The 17,803-nt window shown below is 39.8% G+C and overlaps 1 protein-coding gene across 3 annotated transcripts in view; it reads left to right on the top strand.

Moving 5' to 3' along the window:
• SMAP1 (small ArfGAP 1) overlaps positions 1–17,803 on the top strand; it is a 98,886-nt gene that overhangs the window by 26,256 nt on the left and 54,827 nt on the right. For all 3 annotated transcript variants that reach the window (XM_075414568.1, XM_075414569.1, XM_075414567.1), the window contains exons 3-4: positions 351–436; positions 4,547–4,622. In XM_075414568.1, the coding sequence (XP_075270683.1) occupies positions 351–436; positions 4,547–4,622 (162 nt within the window). The remainder of the gene's footprint in view (positions 1–350; positions 437–4,546; positions 4,623–17,803) is intronic.

Here is a 17,803-nt window from a genome sequence, read left to right as displayed (position 1 = left end):
AGTACTGACTTCTCCATGTATGCTGCAGTCTGAAGCCTCTTTCTGCTGCCAGACAAATTTTCTTACTCCTGTTTCTCCTGATCTGAAGAGCCATTCTGAGAGCTGAAAGCTTGTCTTTCACTGGGTGGGTTAGTTTACACTGTAAACAGCATCGTGTCCTTAGCTTTTGTCCAGCAAGTCTTGGCAGGCAGCCTTCCTATACTGCGGGAGCATCTCCCAAGACATGTGGCAGCAGAGAGGTCTCCAGGTTAAAAACATGCAGTATCATTTAAGCACACCAATAGCATTCTGACTGTTTCAGGATTTAAAGTATTGAGCAAACTTAACAGTTTTCTACCACTTTTCCTTAGTGCATGCAGGAAATGGGAAATACTAAAGCAAGACTACTCTATGAAGCTAATCTACCAGAGAACTTCCGAAGACCTCAAACAGATCAGTATCCTTTTTGGTTTAGCTTTCACATTGAAATGACTTTTAATGCAATTTAGATGTTTATAACTGTTTCAAGGAACTGCTATGTTTGGCGTCTCACCTTGTTTATTTCATTGATATTAGTGCATAAGAAATGACAGTGGAAGTTGAACGGTTCAGAAAAGGTTTAAATTACTTCAGTTATAGCAAATCTACTTTGTAATGAGATTTGGCAAGCCCCATTTAGTTTTGCTTTCAGAAGAGGTTACTTGACAAATTCCTTGTATGTAGGAAGTTAGTGATACTGGAGAGCTCTTGAATATTCTGTCTTTATCTTGAGTAACTGCCAGCTGAAGTTAGAAGAATTTGAACAGGAAATAAGGAGCTGAATATTAAAATAAAATAAGCCATTGGATCTTACTCAAGTGAAGTATGGATTTCTTCCTCTAGATTAAGTATTCTGTAATTTCTGGGAGTTGAAGTGTATCCATTCCATGAAGTGTGTGAGCACAGATGACTAGCATGGGAATATCTAAATAGAATCATAGAATGGTTTGGGTTGGAGGGGACCTTTAAAGGTCATCTAGTCCTTCCCCCCCGCAATGAACAGGGACATCTGCCACTAGATCAGGTTGCTCAGAGCCCTGTCCAACCTGACCTTGAATGTTTCCAGCGATGGGGCATCTACCACCTCTTTGGGCAATCTGTTCCAAATAATCCAAATCTCCCTGATGGCCACCACTTGTGTTGGTGTGTGGTTATGACAACGTACCTGGAAGGGGAGTGTTGGAAGAAAAAGTGTCTACCACTAATAACTAGCTTTCCTCAAAAAATATCTTTCGAATGTACTGAATCATTAGGATAATGTATAATGGCATTAATTTAGTTTTGTATTAGCTCCTCATTTAGTGAGGTTACTCCACAGGTAGGATTTGATTCATCTGATGTTACTGGAACTCTTTAACTACAATGAGGTCCTAAACATCTGCTGTTAAATGAGCTGAATCTTTCCCCAGCTCTCTTAGCCTGATGATGATACAGGCTATGGGTGCTGATGGACAGACTTAGTCATAACTGGATCTGAATTTTCTCCTTCTAAATCCAAAAGTGATTTTGGTTCTCCTGTTTATCAGATGCTATGCTCGATATGCTATGCATGGAAGACTTTTTTTCTGGAAGGGTTAGACTCCTCGTTATAAAATGCACTTGAGCAAAACATATGTTTTTTCATATTCCAGTAGCTTTTAAATTAAACATATGTATGCATAAGAAAAAAGTAACTGGAAAGAGATAGCACTGTATTATTCCAGCTGTAATACTCTAGAACTTTTTTGGCCATAAGACTGAAATACTTTGACTAATACTCATAAGTGGATCTTGAAGATGTGTATTTTGTTCTTACTGCAGCTAACTTGAATCCAGTGGTGCTACTGCAGGAGAAGCAATAATGATTTACTCTAAGCTCTTCTTGTGAGATCAAGTCAAAACTCTCATTTTTAGACTTTCAAAATAATTCTGTTGACGCTGTGTACTTTGAAATCATTACATAGCCTTTTGAACAGTTGTCAGTTTCTAAGTGGTGGACTTGGTCAACTAAATATATTTTATTGCATGTATTTTTTTTTAATGAAAACTACAGTGCTGGGAGAGAGGATGATGAAATTTTCTGGTTTATTTCTCAATTTTCACATAATTTTGGCAGCTACTTACCTACTTGGCATTCATGACAAGCTGTTGTGTTATGGGCTTTTTTTGTCTTTCCTTTTTGCCCTTTGTATCGCTCAGACTCAGCATTGTGTCTCGTCAGTATTCTGGTTATGAATATTCTCAATATTCTTTTGGATGAACTATGAAAATTCTTTGCATGTGATGATCGCTTTTGTATATGTTCTTCTATATTAGTGTTTAACTTTCTGTAGCACTATAATATATTTATTTCTGTTTTTTAAGTAGTAGAAAGGAGACACAGGAGAAACGAGTATGTGGGATCTGCCCAAAATCTTCTGCTAAACGTCGCCCATCACTTCTATTTCTTAATCACAAGACTGACCTTTCTGGGCTTTTATTTTTTTTGTTCTTCCCTTGTACCTGGCAGGGATGCTCTGGTATGGAAGCTAACTTTGAGGATCATCTTGATGTGTTTTTGTGTGGCAGCTTTAGCTTCCTCTTTGAAAGTGTTATTTTTCCAAGAGTAGGGTGAATAATTTTTTTGGTCTTCATTTTACTCACTGCTTAAAACAGTTTTGGCATCTGTTGAGGTTGCTTTAAATTCTTTTGTTAACAAGAACACAGTAGATCATTGATCTAAAGATGCTTAGACGTGGTCCAAAAATTCATGCATATTGGAGTGACTTGAATCAAGTGGATATTTTTCAAAATACACAACTTGATACCCCAGTGTAATAGCATCCTGAAAAATTAAACCCTGTGAAATTTAAATACTTATGATTCTGTGTTAATAATTTTCAAATTAAAGATTTTTAATTGTCTGAAATATCAAGCATGCATTCTGGCAAACTGCTAAAAATAGGTAAATATTTATGCGAAAGAACTGAATATCTAACACCAAAATCTGAGCAACCAAAACTCTGAACACTTGACAGAATAAATGTGCCATCTGAAAATGTTTTTTTGGCAAATAAGCAAGACTTCTATTTGAAGAAAGGGTAGGTTGTTCTGAGGTATTTTATAACAATCAAAATTTTAACCTGTTTACTTTTAAATTATAATTTAATACAGTCATTTGGTTACAGCCCAAAAGCATGGGGAAAAAAAATGAAATTCACTTTCTCTATCTCCTCCACCTCACTGAGATTGTATAACGCAGTAATTTGTACTGCAAGTTGAAAATAAACTTTCTGATTAAATCCTGTTTAGTCTTAGCTAAATCTGAGAAGTTGTGTGAGTTGCATATTACACAGCTTCTGTTCCTCTGTAATTTGATAATATACTTTGATTTTTTTGGCAAAATGACAATCCTTTGGTATGTGAAAAGAATAATGCAATATTAATATTAAGATAGTTGTATGTTCAAAATGCTTATGATGCCTTTCTCAATGTAGATACACTTGGAAAGAGGTAGAAAATAATGTTTTGGTTTTTGCAGTTTTTTGAAGCGGTGTCTTCAGGTGACACTTGCATGCAATTTGAAACTAAATGAGATTGTTGAAAATATAATCTGATGCACAGAACAAAGCAACTGAGCACTCTGAGCTCAATGTTAATCTTAAGAGACAGTATGTGGAGCTAAGGTATCTTTCCATTGATTGAGGGGAAAAATTGCTGTGGAAGTTTAAGATGCAGTGAATCTGAGCTTCCAGAGTTGCAATTTTGATTTTTTTGAATGGATAATCGCATTGCCAAACCAATTGGTTAAAATTTATTCTACAGATACTGGAGAATCAGCTTTACTAAAATTAAAGTATTTACACTGCTTTGTATGAGCTTCTTTGTGAAGCTGAGAGAATAATTGAGGAAAACAGCTACGTGTCCTTTTTTTGTGTTTGAGCTAGTGAGTTGTTTGGTCTTCTACATCAATATGCATGCTGCTGCTTCCACTTTAGCTTCAGTATCTTTTTATCAGTAGTGTTTTAGTTTTCTTTCCCTTCCACAGAGATGTTTGTTGTAGTAGGAGTCTGTCATGGAGGGCTTATTGGTCTTAGAGAAATGTTTATGATCAGTTTCTGATGCATGATACAGTTTGTGCAAATCAGAGAACAGGAACATGCATTTCACCTTTTTTCTACAGAGAAAGTATTTTTCCCAAGTTATGATGGTAAACTATACTTCAGTTGTTTACTGTATACTGTTACCTTTGTTCAAGTATTTACAGCACTACAGCTCATAAACACCAAGTGAAAAAGTCTTCACTGTGGAACACTAAGTTACTTCTAGTATATCTTTCTCATATTGCTTCATTAAGAGATTAAATTGATTTACTGTAGTAAAGAGAAGCTCTTTGTGGACACTGCAGTAGCAGTTATTCTGTGTGGAGCAGTTTGTTCTGTTTTAAAACTACAGACTAAGATGGAGCAAGAATCTGGTGCAATTCTTTAATTTGTATAACCCGTCAGCTTTGTCAGTTAATGCTGCTGTTAATCTGAATGTGTATTTTCCTTAAACTAGCTACTTCCAGAGCTGTGGAATTTTTCATCAGGGATAAGTATGAGAAGAAGAAGTATTATGATAAAAATGCAGTTAATGCCTTCAATGTAAGTAAACAGTTTCACTAACAATTCTGTCACTTTTATTTTTTTAAAGCTACATAAGAGAAACATAGAAAACATTATGTATGTTAGAGTGTGTTTCACAGTCAAAAACTTTTTGATACCAAGCTAAATGCTTTATTTGTGTCTCTTGAAAGCTATTCCTAGGTTCTGTAAGTTCAATGTACATTGTCTATTATAACAGGAAAGCTTTATGATCCAACAAGTAGCTTGCTTCTGACTCTTTATATCGGTGTTTTTCAGTGATGGGTAGGTCTTCAGTGGTATACTTTGAGTCCTTTCTGAGTATATTTTTCCATGTTACAGGGATAAGATAGGATTACTGTTTCTAGTGACTTTGTCTTCCCTCATTCTCTGTGATATTTTGTTGAGAAATCCTAGGGTATTTTGGGCCCCTCTTCTGAGGACCTTAACTGCTCTGCTCAATTCCAGACTGTTGCTTGCAGCATGGTATGCTGTAGTAGCCAACACAGGCAGTATGGCAAACCAGATGTTTAATCTTGTAGCTGTGTGTTCACTACAGTAAGTTGGTGAGTGCTTTTCTGGCAAAGCAATTTTGAGAATGTCGGCCTTTAGTGAAGTTCACAGCCTTGTTCAGTTTTTTTTGATACAGCTATTGCTGGGGCGTATGATATAGTTTGTATTTATTTATATAAGTGTGCTTATGCTTAAACACACACTTCTCTCTACCTACATTATTGAAATACATAACTTACTACTCCATCTTACAGTGAACATTGACAAGGAAATGAGTGCAGGGGTGGGCGTAAAAAGTGGGAGTTTATGCTGCCTTTCCCATCTGAGAAAATGGATCTTTGAATGATAGTTTCATTTTAGAAGGGGAAAAAAACAAACCTGGAAACTTAGAGGTGTGTTTCATTAAGCGTTGTTGAAGTAGGGGGAAAATGGCTGCACTTAAGAGGTAAAATACAACTGTGATTTGAATTACACTGTCAGTTACCCATCTTTAGTTTTATTCCAAAGTAGAAAATAGGAAGAATTGTTTACAATTACACTTCTTCAGAAAGTTCAAAAGACTCACACGATCTCTCTGAATGGAGAACCTAGGTGTCTAATAGTAGTCCACTGCTGCCTTAATACGTTTGAAGAAGTAATCCGATTTCGCTTTATCGTGTTGCAGACTAATACTAATTGCTTGCCTGTCATAGCAGCAAGGCTAGAATCTAGACAAGCTGAAGAGATGCACGTTACTGCTGAGCAGGGAACACTGTTTTATTTCTTCTAACTTGGGCCTTTCTTTCATTGATTAATGTAAGTGGCTTGATCTCTCTGAGATAGGAGCAAAATCTGATTATGAGCAATAGATGACTTGTGCACATTAGCGTTCACCTGCATTTCTTCATGGCCACGAAACATCACGTTTGAGGTAGGCAATCTGAAATCGCAGTTAAGGCAAAATCCTAAAATATATGATACTAAATTAGCTGAATTAGCGTAGTGCCTGCAGTCCTAGTCTGCTGCTTGTCTTGAGTTACCCTCCCTGGCTTTGGCCCCAGCCCAGCTCACGTGCGTGGGTACTGTGACTGGTTCTCAGTGATCATCTGTCGAGTGGGCCTGGGGCTGGTAGGGAAGAGGAGGGAAAGGTGAAGGTGGGCCTCCATGCTGCATGTCTGATACGCTGCTATTCTGCTCCTGGGTGCTGCTGGCGGGGAAGAGGGGAAGTTAAACCACGCTTACAGCATGTGGAGGTCTGTGGGGAGTTTGAGAAGAATGGGGCGAGGAAGAGAGTTCTGCGGGGCTACACATTTCTGTGTCCCTGTGCGGGGGGTGGTGATGGTTTCTAAAGCTTTCCTTTTGCAGTCCTGATGGCATCTGAGACACCTTAACTCTTCCCACCTTGCCAGGAGGTGACTAAGATATTCTGGGAACTGAGGAGCAGCTGTGGAAAAAGAGGGAGATTACTGCTTGTAGCCTTCAGCCCTCTGCCAAATGTTTTGGTAGCATCAAAGCACTTGCTAGCATGATACTTCCCTCAGTAATAGCCTTGTGAACTGTTCAGGTGAGGTGTCTGTGCTAGGCCATGGCAAGCTCTTTCCTTCTGGAAAATGTCTTCACCCCGCTTGTTTTTGCAGAGAGCACTCTGTGTCCTAGTTTTAATGAAAATCAGCATTGTTGGGGTGACGTGAGCTTTTTGGCATGCTTGCTTTTTGTTATCACCTTTGAAATAGCAGTGTCTTCTGCTTGGATTAGGACCAATTTAAGTTGGAGAGGTGTGTGTATGTTGTCATTTGGTAAAATGAATCCCTTCTGGGTGTGAGCAGGTAATACAGAAGTCCAGAAACAGGCTTGCTGTGCCCTAAGCGTTGCTTTCCTTGACCAGGTAATTTCACTGAGGTGGTGTTTAAAAATTTAAGGGGCTTTCCCAGATTTCATCCACAGTTATGAGTTGCAGTTGTTTTGAATAGATTCTCTTAAAACATCAAGTGCAATATTTCTCTTAGATTAATTTTGGCAAGATCGTAAGCTTTTCGGATTTGTCTAACAGTACAACATTTGTGTTAATATATTCTGTCTGTTTGAGCCCAGGAGTATGTGTCAAGGTTCAGTTCTTGGTTCTGTGATGCTCAGGATTCATGTATCTTTTCTTTTGTTACAATTTTTTTTATAGTTCTTAATTATAAGAGATGTTTTGTTTTCTGATAAGACTGATGTATTACTAAATTTATTTTTTAGAGGTGCATACTATAATAACAGAATTAGCTAGTGCAGTGACCAGTAATGCCATCACACATGCAGACTAAAAATAGGCAAATATGCAAAGTTATTTTTTTCATGGTTCACTGGAAAGCAATGCAGGATAAAGCTATAGGCAAAAAAAGCATCTGTGGTTTTATTGACTAGTTACATTTTAAATAGAATGATGCATTTAAGTAGAAATCAAATAGCCATTAGAAAAATCTAATGCTAACTGAAAACTGCCTGACTTCCAACCCCTACTATTCTGTGATTCTGTGATTCTGTGACTTGAAAAATCTATTAAAATGCATAGATCTCAGAGTTTTGTGCTCCATTGTTACTAGTAAAATGCGAAATGTTGGTTCTGTGTCACTGCTCAGGACTAAATGAGTGGTACAATTTACTCAGCTGTTATAAGTGGGTTATCAGTAAATAATTATTCTCATTTTGTTGCTCAGACTCAGTGCAGGCTTGTGACTTCATATAAACACCTGAAAGGCTGACACCCTTAAACAGTGGTGTGGTTGGGTTTTGGGTTTTGTTTGTTTGGGGCTTTTTTGGTTGTTTTTGTGGTTTGGTTTTCTTTGGTACTGGAAAACATTCTGATATTAGTTAGGCCTAATTCTTAACCACAATCTTAGGCTTTAGCCTTGAGAAAAAAAATCTGGAGTGTAGCAGGAATGGTAGCCTCAGGTAGGCAAATTGCAGTGCTGTGGTCAGGTTAGGAGATCATAGAATCATAGAAAGTTTTGGGTTGGAAGGGACCCCTAGAGGTCATCTAATCCAACCCCCCCGCAGCGAGCAGGGACACCGCTAACTAGATCAGGTTGCTCAGAGCCCTGTCCAACCTGATCTTGAATGTTTCCAGGGATGGGGCCTCCACTACCTCTCTGGGCAACCCGTTCCAGTGTTTGACCACCCTCATTGTAAAGAATTTCTTCCTTACATCTAGCCTGAACCTACCCTGTTTTAGTTTAAAACCATTACCCCTCGTCCTGTCACTGTTGTCTCTCCTAAAAAGACTGTCCCCATCTTTCCTATAGGCTCCCTTTAAGTACTGAAAGGCTGCAATCAGGTCTCCCCGCAGCCTTCTCTTCTCCAGGCTGAACAAGCCCAACTCTCTCAGCCTGTCCTCATAGGAGAGGTGCTCCATCCCTCGGATCATTTCTGTAGCCCTCCTTTGGACCCGCTCCAACAGTTCCATGTCCTTCTTGTGCTGAGGGCTCCAGAGCTGAACGCAGTACTCCAGGTGACGTCTCACCACAGCAGAGTAGAGGGGCAGAATGACCTCTCTCGACCTGCTGGCCACGCTTCTCCTGATGCAGCCCAGGACACGGTTGGCCCTCTGGGCTGCCAGCGCACATTGCCAGCTCGTGTCCAACCTTTCGTCTATCAGTACCCCCAAGTCCCTCTCAGCAGGGCTGCTCTCGATACTTTCATCCCCCAGCCTGTGTTAATACCGGGGATTACGCCGACCCAGGTGTAGGACCTTGCACTTGGCCTTGTTGAACCTCATGAGGTTCTCACAGGCCCACCTCTCCAGCTTGTCCAGGTCCCTCTGGATGGCATCCCATCCTTCTGGTGTCTCGACCGTACCACTCAGCTTGGTGTCATCTTTATGGCAGAACTCAGAGGGTTGTCATCAGCGGCGCTGAGTCTAGTTGGAGGCTGGTGACAAGTGGTGTCCCTCAGGGGTCAGTACTGGGCCCAGTCTTGTTTAACTTCTTCATCAACGACCTGGATGAAGAGTTAGAATGTACCCTCAGCAAGTTTGCTGACGACACCAAACTGGGAGGTGTGGTAGATACACCAGAAGGCTGTGCTGCCATTCAGCGTGACCTGGATAGGCTGGAGAGCTGGGCAGAGAGGAACCTGATGAGGTTCAACAAGGGCAAGTGCAGGGTCCTGCACCTGGGGAGGAACAACCTCATGCACCAGTACAGGCTTGGGGTGGACCTGCTGGAGAGCAGCTCTGCGGAGAGGGACCTGGGTGTCCTGGTGGACGACAGGTTAACTATGAGCCAGCAGTGTGCCCTGGCTGCCAAGAAGGCCAATGGGATCCTGGGGTGCATCAAGAAGAGTGTGGCCAGCAGGACGAGGGAGGTTCTCCTTCCCCTCTACACTGCCCTGGTGAGGCCTCATCTGGAGTACTGTGTCCAGTTCTGGGCTCCCCAGTTCAAGAAGGATGAAGAGCTACTGGAGAGAGTCCAGTGGAGGGCTACAAGGATGATGAGGGGACTGGAGCATCTCCACTACGAGGAGAGGTTGAGGGAACTGGGCTTGTTCAGCCTGAAGAAGAGAAGGCTGCGAGGGGACCTTATAAATGCCTACAAATATCTGAAGGGTGGGTGTCAGGAGGATGGGGCCAAGCCCTTTTCAGTGGTGCCCAGCGACAGGACAAGGGGCAATGGGCACAAACTGAGGCACAGGAAGTTCCGTCTGAACATGAGGAGGAACTTCTTGTCTCTGAGGGTGACGGAGCACTGGAACAGGCTGCCCAGGGAGGTTGTGGAGTCTCCTTCTCTGGAGATATTCAAGACCCGCCTGGACAAGGTCCTGTGCAGCCTGCTGTAGGTGACCCTGCTTCGGCAGGGGGGTTGGACTAGATGACCCACAGAGGTCCCTTCCAACCCCTACTATTCTGTGATTCTGTGATTCTGTGATCTGCAAACTTGCTGAGGGTACACTCGATGTTGCTGTCCATGTCATTGATAAATACATTGAACAGCACCGGTCCCAGTACGGACCCCTGAGGGACTCTACTCGTCACTGGTGTCCATCCGGACATTGAGCCGTTGACCACTACCCTTTGGCTGCGACCATCCAACCAATTCCTTATCCACCGAACAGGCCACCCATCAAATCCATGGCTCTCCAATTTAGAGAGAAGGATGTTGTGGGGGACCGTGTCAAAGGCTTTACAAAAATCCAGATAGATGACATCCATTGGATTTCCCTGTCCACCCTTGTTGTTACACCATCACAGAATGTAGATGTAGGTGGGGAGTTTATGAAAGTGATGACAGTATGCTTGTCCCTTCTTTTTGCAGATGTACTTTCACAGGTACTTCAGGTGAAACAAAAAGCAGGAGCTCCAATTAAGAATGAGCAGTGTAGCTGGGTAGGGAAGCCTTGGAAAAAACATCAACGGAAATGATGTATTCGTTATTTTCTGCCAACACTGATAATACAGTTAAAATCTATCTGATATTTTAAGGAATATGTTAATGTGGATGAGTTTTATAGGTGCCTTTCAGTTTTTTGGAATGTTTATAGGTTTTTAGATCTTACTTCAAACAGAAACCTGTTGCTAACCATTAGAAAATTTGTTACGTGTGTTTGCTGCTTCATAATGTTGTAAGACAAGAAGAATTAGTGAAGACTAAGAAAAATGTCTAATAATGCATTTGTAGAAATACTTTCTTTCCAGACTACTGGAATATTGCCATTTTTGGAAAATTTTTCCATTTAGCTGCTCTTAAAGTAGCAGTATTTACTTTGAAGTTGTATGCTAACCAATGTAAAGAAGAGAACTTTGAATAAATTAGCCTACCCAGGGAGGCAAACTGATTTTTTTTTTTTAATGCTTTGGAAGTATCTTCAGATGCATGCCAGCTCTTTGAAAAACTCTTGCTGTTGAAATGTGTAAATGCTTAGATACAGTTGTAGGGTAGTGATACTATGACTCAAACTAAAGACAACTGTATAGTATTTATGATACTTAGGAAAATGTATCCTTATTATCAGAGTGTATTCCATTTAAGCAGTGTAGCCCATGACAGAGTGAGAAGTAGTATTTCTCAAGCCAGTGCCTATCATAATTCTTTCCCAACATTAACAAAAGTCACACCAGTGTAAAAGATCAACACTTCCTTTTTCAGAAGGTAGTTCATAGTCCTACTGTGGTGAGACCTTGGTTTGTTGAGACTTCTAAAGACCAACTGTTTAAGAAACCCGTGTTTCTTGACCTGGCCAGCTGCTTTCCTCTTTTGCTTTGGTATAATGTAATTTTGAAACATTCAGGGACTCATGTTTTTTTTATTCTTTTTAATGTATGCTTAAATTTAAGGACAGGAATAATGCAAGTAAAAACACTTGAAACTGACAGAATGTTACTTGGGAAGATATGTATGTATTTGTTCTGTGAATAACACATGTGGTTTGGTATTGTTAATGGCAGGAACTTTTTTCCATCTTTGAATAATCAGCTTAGGAGCAGCAGTAGCTGTTAGCGAGTCAACTTATTTTAAATATCCTCAGCATAATACTGTCACCCCGGAATTAATTTTCTGCCAAATGCTCTTGATTTTTAGGCTTCAATAAGTTGTGAATGATGCAAAGTATAGCATAAGATCTAATAAAACAAATTTCAGATAGTAGTGAAATGATGAGGGCATCTTTATAAATGTTTTAAAACTCTCCTTCAGGTGAGTGCTGACATGAAACTGTTTAGGAATATCATTCCACTTCAGACTTGCACCTGATTATCACTTTCCAGCATAGGCAAATCTTTTTATATTCATCATAGGGTTTTTTTATACACAACAATCCTAGAACTGAAGGGTAATGCAAAGCAGTTTCTCCTCTAACAAACAGTCTTAGTCCTGAAGACTGTTGCTTATTAAATCTTTTGTTTGCTTTGGGCTCTCATTAAACTCTTTGTGCTGCTTTATTTTATTATCTCCTGGAGCACTCTTCGAAGAGCACAGTTTACAATTACACAAACACCTTTCCCCAAGAATCTGAACTCGGATGCTTAAGTAAATGACTTGAAGGACTTTTTCAGAATTGTTGCAGTAAACATAAGTAGAGCAAATACGAGCCTTGTTGGAGACACTTTGGAATTCCTGTGTTTATGAAAGTAATGTCTGAACAGAGTATTCATCTTTACTGATGATCTCTGTATTGAGTCCCAAATACATGTAATCAAAGTTATGAAACTAGTGAGGTGGAGGGGTAGTTCTTGAATGCTTGTGATCTTAGATGCAGTGGCCAAGAGAAATAATAAATATTGCTTGTTTTAGGGAGTTACTAAGAAACTCCCAAAATTACTGGGTAGAGGGAGTACGCTTTGAAGCAGATGACACACAGCTTATCCATAAGCCAAGAGGAGATGTGTGATTTTTAGAGCCAAGATTCCAGAAAGAATAAAATATGTCTAAAAAATGCTGTTGAGTAACGGCTGCTGGGGTGATTCTTTGAGACCCAGGACTGCACTAATGAAGGGGTTTCCAGTGCTTAATCCACATAATTTAATTTGACTGTATCTACATGCTGCTAAGTTAAGTGTACTAAAGTTGCACAGAGGTTCAGGAAATCCAGTTTGAAGTGATCATTTTTTCCAAATTTTTTAAGAACTTAGCACCTCCTCTTTGATATAAAATAAAAAAACTGTAAAAAGACAATCACTCTTAAACTATTGTATATTTTTATATCTAATACAATAACCCTTGTGCCATACAAGTAATGAGGAGAAGCAGTGAGGTCACTATATTGACTGGATAAAGATTAGCTGTGTAGATATTATCACAAACAATCTCTGCAACTTTTAATAAAAATAAGTATAGACGAGTAGGACACAACTTCTCAGAATGCATATGGAAATTGCCTTATTAAGGGTGGGTGGTGAATCAACTTAAGCAGATTCCAGTTACTCTCGGTCTCAAAAATTATGAACTGGCACAATCTATTCCATTACATGAAGGGGGAATATATTACTACATGCTGACGATGCTTAGAGAATAGTAAGCAAAGTTTCTGTATTTAAGAAAGGTGTGAATTATGTATGGAGCAGAAGTTTCATATAATTCTAAGTTCAGTGAAGGAAAAGGATAATGGGTCTACATTTTCCATGCATTCCTAAGACATTGTGTATAATTTAAGAAGTATGACCTTGGACAGGCAACTGGATAAAATGTGATGTGAGTTTAGAGATTGTGGTGGCACATTTTCCACAAAGTTATCTTAGAGGAGATTAAATACATAATATGTTTATTGCACTAAAATGTGATGTAGGCACCTTAAGATGCATAAATTGGAATATGATAGGGTATGTGAACAGTAACTTTATAGTAGCTAGCATTCAGAAGCATTCAGTTGATGGCTTGGAGAGAGGTTACCAGTTGCCCCTACCAGGACTGCAAGAACCATAGTGGGTTTTTTTTTTAGTGGTCTATGAAGAATTTGTGAATCAAGTGATATGGAGTATTTTTGAAATATGCTAATGAAGATAGGCATCAAGAGGAAGCACTGAAATACTATACAAGCATTATCGCTTGAGGGTAGGGGTGGTGAAAGTGGGATAAATTATTTTGCAAGATCGTACTTGATCGTACAAGATTGTAAAAGGGGTTATGTTACGGAATTGCAGAATAGCTCAGGCTGGAAGGGCTCCTTGGGAGATTGTCCAACTCTCCTTGCTCAAAGTGGGTTCAACTAGAACAGGTTGCTTAGAGCGAAGTCTGGTTGGGTTTTAAATATCTCCAGGGGTGGAGACTCCACAACCTGTCTGTAACCTGTTCCAGTATTCAACCACCCTCAAAGTGAAGAACAAAAAAAAATTGTTTCAATGAAGTTTCCTGTGTTTCACTTTACATTGTGTCATGTTTCTGGATACCACAGACAACAGTCTGCCTCAGTCTTCGCTCCCTGCTGCCAGGCATTTATACACATTAGTAAGCCTTCTTCCCTACCCCCTCCATTAGCTTTTTCTCCTCCAGGCTAAACAATCTTAACTCACTAAGCTTCCCCTTGTCTGAAAGGTGCTCCAGTTCTTTAATCATCTTAGCATCCATTTGTTGGGCTTGCTTCAGTCTGTCCATGTTTCTCATGTACTTGTGAGCCTAGAACTGGCTATGTTGCTAGCTCACGTCCAGCTTGTCCACCAGGACCTCCATGTTCTCTTCTGCAAATGTACTTTCCAGGTAGTTGACATCCAGCCAGTACTGATGCATGGAGTTATTCCTCCCCAGGTGCAGGGCTTGGCACTTCCCTTTGAATTTCACGTGGTTCCTGTTGCCCCATCCTGCCAATGATGCTCTGAATGGCAGCACACCTATCTAGTGTATCAACCACTCCTCCTCATTTGTATTGTCTGCAAATGATGATGCACTCTGTCCCATTGCGTGGGTCATTAATGAAGAAATCAAATAGTGTTGGTGCCGGTATCAGTGCCTGGGTATACCACTAGTGACTGCACTGTAACGAGGTATGGACACGCTGAGGGACAGAGTATTGGTGAGTGCGTTCAGAATATTGACAGAAGAACAGTACCTGCTGCTTTGAAAAGCTAGCTACTGCTGTGTTTTGTGAAACGTGGGACACTCAGCCTTTTTTGTGTGGTGTCCAGTGGATAGAGCACTGAATAGCGGAGACATTTTAGTACCTTCAAAAAAAGCCTTGCCAGTTAGCCTAAAGAACTTCTGCAGAAACTCATAGACAAGTGGTGTTAATAGTACATTAGTATTCTTATACTTCTTTCAGTATTTCAAGAATAGGCCTCTTTAAAAAATGGCAAGCAGTTGGTTGTGTGTTTATATGCATCTAATAGCAGTCTGTAATTGCTGCTGCTTTGAAATAAAATACTAATTTTAGTGTTATCAACATTCGTTGGAGATGTGCTGTAATAAAGTCAAAAGTCTGCTGAAATAAGAAAAACATATGTAGTAGCTGAACTTAAAACCTGTCAAATGAGTGTAGAGTCTTCCTCTTCATTTAGGTTATTTCCTCGTATATTGTGTGCATGTAAAATGACCACTCGAGGGCACCTTTGTGTTTGGTTCGGCTGGTTCAGCTGTTCATTCCCTGAATATGTTGACATGGTTTGATAACACACTCATTTTCTTTGTCTCTTGAATGTTCTGAGCGATAGCACCCTAAGTTTTGCATTTCAGTGGAAGCTTAATATAGGTTTCTAAAGCTTTAACTTGAATCCTTTTTAATAAAAGGTTAAATAATAACATTACATCAAGAACAGGATTTTGGAAAAACCACAAATAAAAGTTAGTGAAAACTTTATTTAGTACATTGACCTTAATGACCAACAGTATTTGTGTGACTGTTATCTACCTTCAGAAGTACATTACCACAAACTGAACAAATGTAAAATCATTCTGAGATTTTGTATGTTGTATTCTCTGGTAGCTTCTTTTAATGCTTCTTTTAAGCTTAAAATTTTCACTTGAAATAATAGACTCGTGCACAGACTATATGAAAGCCATTGGGCCAAATACTGTTTGTACTGATGCTTTTACATGAACTATTAACATAGTGTGTGTTTGGGTAATGCCATTACTAAGTAAGAAATTAATAAACAATAGAGATGTTTTTAATGGAGAAAACGGGGGCAGGTGATACACTGGGCAGAAAAATGGAGTAATATTGTAAACCTGCCGACACTTTCTTTTCTGATCGTATGTTTTTTTTGAACCAAGGAGTCTCTCTCAGAGCGTAGGTGAAGATGAAATCTTACAGCACTGTTGCAGGTGCATGTATTTTCTTGCTCAGCGCTGAATGTACATGATGCTTTAAAGACCATATTGAGTTTCATTATGCAAAATGGATATTACTTTATCAGGTTTCTAAAAACGAGTCCCAAAATACAAACAGTGGAAAGAAATTCAAGAATTGCTAAACATGAAGTGACTACAAGTCTTTTGGGCTGAAGTAAGATTGAAATTTTGTGGACATAGGAGTATAGATGTGGAAGCTTAAGAAACAGCTCCTTGCCTTCATTCCCTCTTTTAGGCAATTCCAAATTCAATTCTTGATCAAAAGACCCAGCTACTCTTAACTTAAAAAATTAAAATGAAATATTCAGATGGTAGTTGTCAGTTTGCAATACATTCTTAATACACACAAGCACATCAACATTACTCTTTTTCTGGCAGCATGTATGGTTGGTTGCAGGGGTTGCTGTTGGTTTTGTCTGATACTTTGAAGTGCCAATAATCAAGGACACTTTAGCTGACAAGTTTTCAGAGTGTAGTGCTAACATACGTTACCAGAGATCAGTGTGTGCCTCTGTACTTGAATTCTGGAAGATGGCTGGAAATTGCTTTTTGGATTTTGATGTAGGAATTTAGATGAATTTGTTGCTTTACACGTGTGGCCAAAAGCAGGGAAGTTTGTTGTCACTTGTCTTTAGTGGTTTTAATGACAAAACTTATTAATAGCTTCTTGCTCAGACGTCTTTTTCCATTGGATCTAAATTAAACAAAGATATTTTCTACCTTTCCTGCTGTCTGCTCTTCAGACTTCCTAATTGGTGTCAGTATTGGCCAATTTTTGTTAGAAACTGATTGTTCAGCTTTTTTCTCTGTTTCCACTGGAATATGACAATTGGATTAAAACTCACAAATTAGAAAAGTGATAACAAGACAGTTATTGCTGTGGCATAGTGTGTTTTTGCAAACCAGATTTTTTTTTCTACACTAAAGAAGGGGATGTCTGCTTGTAAACAACAGTATTTTTAGGTACTCAGAGCCAAGCATGGAGTAATCTTCCTTTACTGAGGCCTCTGATCAAGCTTATAGAAACAGGCCATTATTAATAAAGGCTGATTAACACCAGATACAACACCCATATGTTGCTTTGGTGTGGGATTACACAATGCTGCTTTTCAGTGATCTCGGTCTCCTAAAAAACAGTTTTAAAATTGTTATTAAAACCTTACTTGGCAATCCCGAGTGGTGATCAGGGTTCTGCCATAAATACTTACAATGCGTTTGTGGCTTTCAACGAACTAAAGGCCGTTTCACCAGGACTGAGTGCAGCGCTTACTCCGGAGGAGTTGGATGCATATACCTGTCGTGGGTGAGTGGTTTGATCTGGGGGTTAGTCCAACCTCAGTGCTCCCATGGCTGGCCACGAATGTAGCAAGAAGTCACTGAGCAGATGCCATCTCATTTGCCATTGCTGGGAAGCTAATGAGTCTCATTTGACTACAGACAGAAACAGCTCTATGAGCCGTTCTACCACTACAGTAGCCTTAAAACCAAAGATCTACTGGAAATACAAGCCAGCAGCGTGCACCTTGTTGCCAACCACTGTTCCTTATTGGTGTTTCAGCTGTTGAATAACCAATATCCCCCATGGCTAGTGGTATGTCTGCACTGCAAACAGGGCGTAGAAGGCACTAACACCAGCTTTGAGTGGTCTAACCTGGGTTTTGGTGTCGAAGTCAATAGAATAGCATCAAAGTTGTTTAGGATTGATTTATGCTAATGAGAAGGATTATCTGTTGAGGTTCTTGCTATACATTGTATCTGAAGTGTGCTGCAGTTTGAACATACGAACACACCACAACCTGTCAAAGTAAGAAGTCGGGGGACAGTACAAGGGAAAACAAAACCTGAGAGATTTTATTGACATCTCAGAATGTCAGGCAGCTTCACTGGTTTCCTAAAAATAAGCATTTTGAGATCTCCTGAAAACCAAGCACTTGATGACTAAGGTGTTTGGTTTCTCCT

This window comes from Opisthocomus hoazin, chromosome 2 (genome assembly GCF_030867145.1).
Source record: "Opisthocomus hoazin isolate bOpiHoa1 chromosome 2, bOpiHoa1.hap1, whole genome shotgun sequence".
Classification (NCBI taxonomy): Eukaryota; Metazoa; Chordata; class Aves; order Opisthocomiformes; family Opisthocomidae; genus Opisthocomus; species Opisthocomus hoazin.
Note: the sequence above shows the minus strand (reverse complement) of the source record. Positions and strands in the feature narration are given on the sequence as shown.